This window comes from Etheostoma cragini, chromosome 14 (genome assembly GCF_013103735.1).
Source record: "Etheostoma cragini isolate CJK2018 chromosome 14, CSU_Ecrag_1.0, whole genome shotgun sequence".
Classification (NCBI taxonomy): Eukaryota; Metazoa; Chordata; class Actinopteri; order Perciformes; family Percidae; genus Etheostoma; species Etheostoma cragini.
In genome coordinates, this window is record NC_048420.1 from 19,862,075 (window position 1) to 19,873,175 (window position 11,101).

The following is an 11,101-nucleotide window of genomic DNA, read 5'->3' on the forward strand; positions in this document are numbered from 1 at the left end:
TCTCTCTCTCTCTCTCTCTCTCTCTCTCTCTCTCTCTCTCTCTCTCTCTCTCTCTCTCTCTCTCTCTCTGTGCCTGCGCACAGTGTGAGGAATTTGAGTATCTTTGAATATATTTCATTTTTGCTTTAGTATGAAGTAGTGGCTGTGTGAATAAAACATCTTTGATATATTTTTACCCCCGATAGTGTTTCTATCCCCCCCGTTTCTTATATGAATACTTATTCACAATTATTGCACATTCTGTTCTGTGTTTTCAGAACAAAAGAACTTAACGTCTTACTTTCATTTAATTTAATGTAAAGTCAGTATGTCATTGAAAGACACATTTGGTCAACTTTTGATTAAAGAAACGGAGACGTTAGACCAGCCAGAGCAATATATTGGCCGATATTAGCTCATTGCAGATATTTCACGTGTTTGACGATAAGTAACAAGAAACTGCAGCACAGAAATGCCAACCTAGGCTTCCATTAATTTGGAAACAATGTCACTATTATATAGTTTGTCCACTAGAGAACACTGATATTTTCATTTTCCAACTGTAAAATGTCCTGCTAAGTATAGGTCTTGGTCGCAATTGAAAAAATAATATTATAATGATCGTTAATTTAATAAATGAAATTCTTGCATACTATCTTCCGATACAAATATCAACATCCGTGTCGGTCTACAGAGTCCAGTATGACTTGAGCTATACTTTTGATGCTTCTGACAATACCACAAATAAGGGGAAATTTTAGGAGAAAATAGTAATAAATGAATAGCGTAAAGGTGATGTCATTTTTTTATGATTTGTTTGTTTGAAACTGTCTAAACCGGTGTTATAAACTGCAGGCACTCTGACACAGAACGAAATGGTCTTCAAGCGGCTGCACCTGGGAACAGTATCCTACGGCACTGACACCATGGATGAGATCCAGAACCACATAGTCAAGACATATGCACAGGTAAGATTTAGTACTCTCCAGTAGGCCTGCAACTAGTCTCGCTTTGCCAGACCTTACTCCACAGCAGTGCAGAGGAGGGTCTGGCTAGTCCACACAGCATTCTGTGAATGGAGAAAAACTGCTCTGGTTTATTGGCATTTTTTTAAACCAATCACAATCTTCATGGGCGGCGCTAAGCGCTGAACGGAGCCCTGGTGGCGCTGCTAAATAGCCTCAGGAAGGAACTTGTTTTGGTGAGGCGTGTACGTTCAAAAGTTATTTTAGTCATGCAACTCAATTGACCATGCAGAGATCTGAGGAGCAGTTAACCATAGTCCTCACACATCCACTGGATTTTAAAATTCCAATTTAAGGAAAGCGTAAGGTACTGGACATCTGGCCTAAAAGAAGGACATAAGGTGGGATTTCCGGTGGGAACGGGGCAATCCCGGAAGTGGGAGGTCGTGGATTGATTATTTTCATTCGTATAATCTGTAGATTTAAGTTTTTCTATTTCTATTTATTTTATATATCTTCTCAAAAAATGATATCTTTTTATATTTTTCTGATAAGATCCTGTCCATAAACACAAGCACCATCCAGAAAGTTTCAGTTTTTTCGATTTTTAGTGCTAATTTGGAAGTTGCTCATCTTCTGCCTTTTTGTTCCCTTTAGCAATTCAAAGTTTTGAATTCCCATTAAGTATTCAGAGATGATCTATATGATTCAGTAGGTAACAATGGACAGAACCAACCAACCAAATAAAAGCAAATCTTGACATTTACAATATTAATTTTAGTTTCCAGTAAGGGAGAAGATACATTGACATGCAAACATGTTCACTCATGTTTTTCCTGCTTATTCCCGCCTCTCCCTGTAGATCGTTGTAATCCATTTTTATATTAAGCTAAGGTTAAGTGTTTCCAGGAAAGAAGCCCATATTGTTCATTCATCACGCAGTGTCCCTGAGCGACTCCACATACTGTAAGCGAGTGTTTTCCTCACTGGGTGGCTCAGATCTGGCTGCAGTCTTGACAGAATGATATTGTTTGTTCTCAGCCAGCTCCAAACAGCTGGTCGACACTGAAACCATCTGCCCCCCCACACCCAGCCTTATGTGTAATCTCAGCTAATGAAAAATAACTAGTCTTTTTAGAGCTGCACAGCTGAAGCAGTGCAGTATAGTAATGTCTCTGCCCAGCTGATGTTTCAGTTTTTTTTACTGTCACAGTGACATAACTACATGAAGCTATTATTGTTTTAAACATGTTTCCATCCAGGTTGAGGCAGAAACAACAGTTGTTATTTTTATTATTTTCTGCACAAATTGATTTACTGTTTGTTTTATAAATCATTAAAAAACAAATTTGAAAAATACCCATCATCATTTTTTATTTCCTATCCTATATGACAAAGAAGAGCAGCAACATTTTTACTTAAGATGCGAAAGAAGTAATTAATAGTTGCAGATAAATCAAGACTAATCCATTAGGTGTTTCAACTCTAAGATGAGGGCCTCTCTAATTATCTATCGACTTCCTAGGTTACATTAGAATATTAGAATTGCAATGTTTGTGATAATGATATAACCAAATACAAACTTTCTTTTAAGATGCAAAAGATTGAGTAAAGAAGTTTTTCTTTAAATGATAAAACAGTAGCTACTCTTTTTGTGTGTATGCACTTTTAGAGTGTTGTTGGACTTGTTGATTAGCTTACACAGACTAGTGTCTAATAACTCTGCTGTGCATTTAGTAACATCCTCTACATGTAGCTCAGACACTAAACATACAGTAATTTAATGATCTCTCCATCGATCTTTCAGTCACTCTTGACAAATGTTGTCATCTCAGTGTTTGCTTTAGGAATTTTTTTTTAGCAGTGGGGGCTAAACGACTACATTGTGCGTCGGCCCTATTTCTGATAACATGGCGGCAGAAATGTTGGCATGGCGGGCCGCCACTACAAAATCAACATAGAGGAAACACTGCATCTTGCGTCTCTACTGTACTCCCCAAGGCCCTTCCTTCCCTGCCTGGCAGAATTGAAGGTTAATAATAAGCCAAAATCAAATGCTTCAGTAGAGCACATCGCTCCTCCGTTTAAGGCAGCTGGAACAGTGGGCTGTCTGCCTGCTCGCTAGTTACCACCCTGTTAAACTGATGGATGATGTCAAAACAGCAAAACACGTAAAAGGTCCTCAAATCAGATATGACACGATGAAGGCGGTCATACACCACTTCCACTCACTGTGTCATTTAGCTTGAAAAGGGATGTCAGAGTGAATTAGCTGCGAGTGTAAGATTTGATCTTGTTGCCTAAAATACGCAGGGATCCAACATTTTGGAAGTAAATGCAATGTTGTAACATTTTAAAGTAAATGCAATGTTGTAACATTTTAAAGTAAAATGTCTTTATCTAAGATTTTGTAATATATTTCACAAGCATGTTTTTTAAGATAATCATATTTAATCGTCAGACAGGTTATATCATTGAGTTTAGTTTGTTGTAGTTTCGCTGTACTGTTAAAATGAGCCATTAAATAAACTTAAATTTAATTTGGTATATGCAAATGTTGGTACACAACCCTTATGATATGATTAAAACATTTTTGCACAGCTCACACATGTCATGAATGTGACTGAAATGGCATGATTTGAAGTCACAGATCATTTATTGACTTCATGGCTTACTTTATTCAATGTGATGTCAGGTGACGTCCCAGCCCTCCAATGGCAGCACCAGTGGGTCCACTCCGTCGCGGAATACCCAGACGTCGGGCCCGAAAGTCCGCAAGAGTGTGAGCAGTCGCATCCACGAGGCTGTGAAGGCCATCGCATTGTGTCACAATGTCACGCCCGTCTATGAGTCGCATGCCATCGTAAATGGAGAGACGGAGTCGGCTGAAGCCGACCAGGACTACAGTGATGACAACCGCACCTACCAGGCCTCTAGCCCTGATGAGGTAAATATGAGATACAGTAAACAGTTCAGCTGCCTGAATAGAAAACTGAAGCCATAAATGAGGGTTTTACATGATATCTGACATATTTATGAATGTTTCCAGGTTAGTTTTGTTTGTGGGTGTTGTGGATGTTATTAGCAAAACATCATTTTCTTGGACTTTGCCAATCATTTAAATATAGTATTTTTTTTTTTAATATCTGTGATGCTATTTTAAAGAGACAAACCATAAAACAACTAAAACCCATATGGAGGTTACACCTTTTAAAAGTTGTTAAACGGTGACAAATGGTTTTGCTGTCTAAAGCCCCTTTTACACTTGTCTTTGAAAGTGTCTCAAATCTGGATTAAATCAATCAATTTAACACGTGTGCCCTTCTGGCAAGAATAAACAGGGCACATGGAGGATTATCGGGAACAAAGCCTGTGTACCCCTTTCCACAGTTTCCTCTCTGTCTTAAAGTTTTATTAGTGATCCTAAATAACCCTGGTTTGTCATAATGGTCCCTTCATGAACAGGGAGTCAAAGGTCATGAACTTTTACATAGAGGTTAAGCTATTTAATCGTCTGTATTTTCTTCCTGAGAATTTACTGCTCCAAATGAAGGAAGAATGCTGCACAAAAATGATCCCCAAAGGCATCCCTTTAGCTTCCTTTTCCCTGGCAGTTTCTCCGGGTAACCTAAGAGTTTGAGCTTTTATGGCTGAAGGTGTTATGAAGCCTTTGTTTATGGCCCTTTCTAATTGTACTAAAGAATGTATCAATAGAAAGGAATCCTAAAGACAGGGAAGGATTTTTGATCAGGAAAATCTACAGTCAGTATTTGTTCAAAGAGTGTTTAATGCATACTGAAGGTAAGTTAATCTTCCCATACACACCCATTTCAAGACGGTTGGCATGTTTATCACTCTTGACATGTGAGGTTTTGTGAAGCCTTTGTGAGACTTGGATACTTTGTGTCAAACCCCTAGTCTAGAAGTCTAGCAATCAAAATGAAGATAAAAAGGTGGCGAAAGATAAATCTCACTTTTTCCATTTTGCCTGTCTGTCCCCTACCTCTGAGTTGATGTATATATTTATTTATATCCCTCCCTGCCCACTCTGCTCTATCTCCCCTCTTTCCATTGTCTCTCACTGCTTGGATTGATCAATATTTAATTTTCTCCCAGAGACGATGAGAGGTGGAGGTCTGTGATTGTTGATGGAGCTCTCCCTTCCCCTTCCCCTTCCCCTTCCCCTTCTACTATGTTCTTTGTTCTTTCTCTGTCCTTTAATTTCCATCTCTCTCTCATTCCTTGTCTCCTCACTCTCATTGACTTCAGCATCAGATCTTGGCCACGGCTCCTCTGTTAGTGATAGTTTGTTTGGCCCTGGTTCTCTGCTCAGTCTCTCTAATGTAATGAGCCATTATTAAGGAGATGAAGTGGGCCGGCCGCCAAGGTCAGAACAGGGGTCATCTGACCTGCTGGTCAGCCATGCTGTGAACAGAGTCCTCCTGTAACCTTTGACCATTGTGACATCAGACAAGAGCATTTGACTGTAGCCTTTAATGAGGTAGTGGGTAGTTTATCATTTCCTATTGGATGTAACTGGCTGTTATAGCAAGTGTATGAGGCATATATATCATAAGGGAAGAAGACAGTATCTTAAATATGCAAATAAAGTATAATTTCTTCAGGCTTTGCGGTTACTAAGTGGTTGCCAGGCTAGCAGCCAGGCATCAACAAATGCCTGATGCCATGTTTGAATTATTTATATTTAGAGTTACAATCTCATAGAGCTCTGTTTTGTTCTCTTTTTCGGCACCTATGGCGTTAAGCGGTTGCCGAATTGCCGAAGGGTTTTTGGATCTCACTTCCCATAAATACAAACGGTGTTGCCTGTGTGACGTCAGTTAGTTGGCAGATGGCAACTGGACCGTTTACTCGCAACAATGCTCTGCTTCACTCAGTAGTGAGTTAAAGAGCATGCCTCTTTCTCTGGTGGACCAACCACTGCTGGGTTGTTGAAAGCATGTCGCTAACTGTATGATGTGTGATTATTTTTTTTTATATTTATTTTTTTTCTTCTGGAAATGTTGCCCACAGACACACAATTCCTGCTTTCAATCGCTATTTTCTTAGCTCATTTGGCAATAGATAGTGACTTTACAGACATTTATTTAAATTAAAATATGGTTAACATTATTATCTGTCTCTCTGACTATCTCTTGTCTTGCTCTTTAATAAGTACATTTGTTTTTTACACCGTTGAAAGCACTGTATATTGTTTATATATATTTGTCTTTCAAAGTATTTTACCTTCTGCACTGAAGTTCCTACTTTACTTTTGTTAGGGTTAGACTATTTTAATTGTCTTGCTGTTTATCATTTAAATTTTATGTTGAAGCTCATAGATTATATGTATATGAGATATGTAGTTACTCCTTTTTTAACCCATAGTGTTAAACTATCCAAAGGTGAATTCAGTTCTCGAGTGTGCACTTTTTGGAATTGCCAGCAGGATAATTTAACAGTTAAGGGCCCATTTTCATCATGACATGCTTGAGCTGCTGCTAATTTTAAAGGCAGTGCTGCCATTGTGATTTACATGATCACTAGTACATGGTGAACACTGTTGAAATGATTTATGGGTTTTTTTAAGCCAGTCAGCCATTGTCATAAAGTACTCTTTTCTATTACTGTCGTAACACGTGATTAACGTGCAGTTTGTATCAATGTTGTCAAAGCTTTATATAGTTTCTGTAGAGCTGATATAGTAGATTGAAGGACTAGGTTTAGGATCCTCAGCACATGGTGTGTTTGTGTGTTGTGTGTTTTTGTGTGTATCCTGGTGTGTGTAGCTGTATACACACCAGGATAATGACACACAGATGTGTGTTAAGTAAATATAGGCAGCTCCTCTTTGCAGAGCTCAAAGGGGGAGCAGGAGAAATGACGGGGTATTAACAGGAAGTTCCAATTTGTAGGTCAGAGTATAATAACAACCTTTGAGTGAGCAAATTGAAAATGAACCCATTGAGAATTGAGTCGTGTGCAGCTGAAAGCTCACTCGGGGGCCACAGTTCCTGCTGAGGCGAGGAAGAGGAAAGAGAAACAGAAAAACACTTATCTGGAGCTGAATGAGAAGAGCTCAGCAGCTCTGGAGATGCCGTAACTCTCTCATGCCTTGTCTTTCATCCGCAAATGAAAATAGATTTATGGGCAACATTTGTTTGCGATTTTCTTTTCTACATTAAGTAACTTACTTGTTTTGTATTTGGTAAAGAGTGAAAATTTAATTGAAAAAAAATGCTATTTCCACTTTTTAATTCACAAATGCAAAGTATTTTTTACAAAAAATAGTCAAAGGAGACATGCCTTTGAAGTTTCTCTAGGACATCTTCATCTTCAATTCTGTTACTGTAACTTGGAGAAATTCATCACCCTGCTATATTTTATTAAAGTTTCAGCATAGATCTAAATATGTTGAGGTAAAAATGTCAACGTCTGGGGTCTTCTACACTTCGGTGAGCAGTTTGTTTTTGATGTTCTCCTCAGGTGGAGCTGGTGCGGTGGACGGAGAGCGTCGGCCTGACCCTGGTGAACAGAGACCTGAACTCTCTGCAGCTGAAGACTCCTTCTGGACAGATTCTCTCCTTCCACATCCTGCAGATCTTTCCCTTCACCTCCGAGAGCAAAAGGATGGGCATCATTGTCAGGGTGTGGAACTTGTCTAGAACAATAGGATGTGTGGATGCTCCTTCCTGTGTGGTGTTTTTGTTGTTCTGTCATGTCATGTTGTGTCAGTCCTTTCATACATTAAATGTACCGGACTTAGCATTTGGTTCAGAGCTGTGTGATTTATTTATTTTGGTGTCAAACCCATTGTCACCTTAATGTTTTGAGGTCTTTTGAACCTGGCTGTTGAGGTTAACATGCTGAGTGATGAGTGGTGAAGAGATACGTTTTTCTGCACTTAGGAAATTTATTAATTGTCATCTGTAATTTTATGCAGGAGGAGTCAACAGGAGACATCACTTTTTACATGAAGGGTGCTGATGTTGCCATGGCAAGCATCGTCCAGTATAACGACTGGTTGGAAGAAGAGGTAAAAGCTGTGCGGCATATCTATAGCTATACCACATAATGCAGAGCAGTATAGACATAATGTGTTGGACAGGAAAACTTCTGTTTATCCGGACCTGTGTTCAGATATGTACACTATTTTCCCACAATGCAATGCACAAGGATAATTAGGAGTTTCTGGTAGAATAGAAAATCTGGTCCAGAAACACCTCAGAAAACCCAAATCTTGTGAAGTTTAAAAATAAAATAAAAAATAGTTCTTTGTGTAACTGGCCGGTTGGACCCGGCAGCCAGCGTGTCCATCCTCAGCCATGTCTTATCTAACAGTGTCAGTGTGAACATAGGCAGAATGACAAACATGTAAACATTTATGAAATAGATAAGTATAAGCAACTTATAAACACATACATTGTCACACATAGTGACACTGTTGTAGTCCACTACCCTCATGTAATTAGGACATTATTCCAGAGACACATCAGGGGCAATTCTACACCAGTTTGGTGGTCGAAGGTCTTGTGTGCATATGTTCATAATTATATTGGCATTATTGAGTCATTTAGCACTGGGGGCGGCGTTTGATTTAATTAGTGACCTACATAAAGTTGAAGTAATTACAGTATGTCATATTCTTGAACAATGGCGCTAATGATGTCCTGTTGGCTGTAATATCCCACTGTCAAATCAGCCAGCGCTACGGTTACTCTGCCTGTCAATAACCAATCAACAGGACTGATTCGCCCCATTGGTGTTTCATATCAAAAATGATCTGCCTTCCATCCCTTTGCTTTGCTGTGTCCTCTGAATTTTACTAGAGGCTATGTTATTCACTATTGATTTCTTTGGTGTTGGTAACAATATGCAGCTATTGACAGTGCTGTACATGGTTTACTTATACAGCAGCCGCTCTAATAGAACAGATGATCTGCCCTATGTTTGATTTATATTCATCGTGGAGGAAATGTATAAACACCAACATTTATTTTAAATAACCTACATCTTCAAAAGAAATACAGCTTTAGTAAAATACTTGACATTGAACATCCTCCTGAAAATATAAGTAAAAAACTGTGTGTATAACTCTGTTTACTACCATGATCCCCTCCTTTCTGTTAGTGTGGGAACATGGCCAGAGAAGGCCTGAGGACGCTGGTGGTGGCCAAGAAGTCTCTGTCTGAGGAGCAGTATCAGGACTTTGAGGTATGGATGGACACTACTGGATATACCGTACATGTTGTCACTGAATCATGTTTTCTTGAAATGGAACTATAGGTTAGTGGTATACAGGATCACCATAATAGAAACGTGGGACTGTTTCGTCTTGGACTGTGGTTTCCCAAATATTATGATCATAGTTTAGTGTTTTTTGGGTTGTTTTCAGTTACCTGGTCTGTTATGCCCTTTTATCCCACAATTCCCCATTTTGTCTTCCTATGATTTTATGTGATTTCTCTTTTAGTGTCCTTTTATTCCGTTTTTATTGGTTCATTTTACTGTTCTTTTTGATTTGTATCAGTTATTACTATTGATCTCTATTCTATAGAAACAGTATATGCTTATTTTTTCTTCTCATTACCTTGTTTTGTGCATTTTGGCCCCACTGTTTAGTTGTCTTTTATTTTAATGACCTCATTTGCCTTATTATTAATATCCACCATCCTCTTTGTGCAGAGCCGCTACAACCAGGCGAAGCTGAGTATCCATGACCGAGGCCTGAAGGTTGCGGCAGTGGTGGAGAGCTTAGAGAGGGAGATGGAGCTTCTGTGTCTGACCGGTGTGGAAGACCAACTACAAGCAGACGTCCGGCCCACACTAGAGCTGCTCAGGAACGCTGGCATCAAGGTTAGCAAGGGAATGAACACTTCTGCCAGGTGGATGCTGGTAAATTCTGTATATTCTTTTAAAAGGAGGAAAAGGCTTGTCTTCTATTGTAAATTATTTGTATTTATGCATCTGTAGAACCTGATAGTATTAAAGACAATCAACACTGAATTGCACTCAATTTTTGTGCCACGTCTTCAGTCAACTCGCATGTTGATCTTGTTTTCTGCTCAGATCTGGATGCTGACAGGAGACAAGCTAGAGACGGCTACATGCATCGCCAAAAGCTCCCACTTGGTCTCCAGAAACCAAGACATCCATGTATTCAAACCGGTATGCTGTTTGTCTTTCCTAATGCTTTTATGTTATCAAAATGTGCCTACGTAAAGAGAGATTACAGAAAAAAGTTCCTCCGGTCTAATAGTGTTGTGTGGCTCTCGAGCAGGTCTCAAGCAGAGGAGAGGCCCATCTGGAGCTCAACGCCTTCAGAAGGAAGCATGACTGTGCTCTGGTCATCTCTGGAGACTCCTTAGAGGTACTACAACAGAGCGCAGCACACAGTGACATTTCCTTGCACAGCAGATGATGCTGAGGATGCAGCCAAACAGGCGATGAGAGAATAAAAAGTACTCTGCCAAAACTCATACTTTGGAGTTCAACCAAGGCCTTGAGGATTTGGAGAGGAAAACAGATCACCAAAATATATTATTCATTTTTTATGAGGTAGAATAATTGGAAAACAACTAAGCTCTAGTTTTACATTTTGTTGGAAGAGCAAACATCTGTGTTTTCATTTTAAATGGACTGTAAGTCAAACTGTTAATATATTGAAAGAATTAATGTAAATACATCTGGAACTTTAGTGTCCAGTAAACCGTGTTTTGAATAACCATCCTGTTGTGTTGCAGGTGTGCTTGCGGTATTACGAGCATGAGTTTGTAGAGCTGGCATGTCAGTGTCCAGCGGTGGTCTGCTGTCGCTGCTCCCCGACCCAGAAGGCCCAGATCGTCACGCTCCTCCAGCAGCACACCGCCAACAGAACCTGTGCCATAGGTGGGTGTTGGCAGCAGCATTATGAGTCGGGACGGTTGTTGTCCACACACGGGCTGGAAAATTCTGTCAGGGGGGTGGGGAAATGTCTCCACTCAGTCCCTTTTTGTTAAATACACCGTTAGATGGAAGATAAATTGATTAGTGTTTCAGAACTGTCTATTTACTGAACAACCATATCCCAGTTGTGATGGATAACTAACTGCACGGATGTTAAGCAGGGCGCTGAGAGCATCCAGGCTCAGAGCAGATGTATGTTACTGTTACACTGT

The 11,101-nt window shown here is 39.6% G+C and overlaps 1 protein-coding gene across 1 annotated transcript in view; it reads left to right on the forward strand.

The window, feature by feature from the left end:
• The window catches only part of atp9b (ATPase phospholipid transporting 9B), a 41,657-nt gene that overhangs the window by 23,695 nt on the left and 6,861 nt on the right, over positions 1-11,101 (forward strand). The window contains 9 exon segments of the mRNA XM_034891669.1: positions 835-947; positions 3,640-3,891; positions 7,431-7,592; positions 7,888-7,980; positions 9,075-9,158; positions 9,630-9,800; positions 10,014-10,112; positions 10,225-10,314; positions 10,688-10,832. Coding sequence (XP_034747560.1) covers positions 835-947; positions 3,640-3,891; positions 7,431-7,592; positions 7,888-7,980; positions 9,075-9,158; positions 9,630-9,800; positions 10,014-10,112; positions 10,225-10,314; positions 10,688-10,832 — 1,209 coding nt within the window.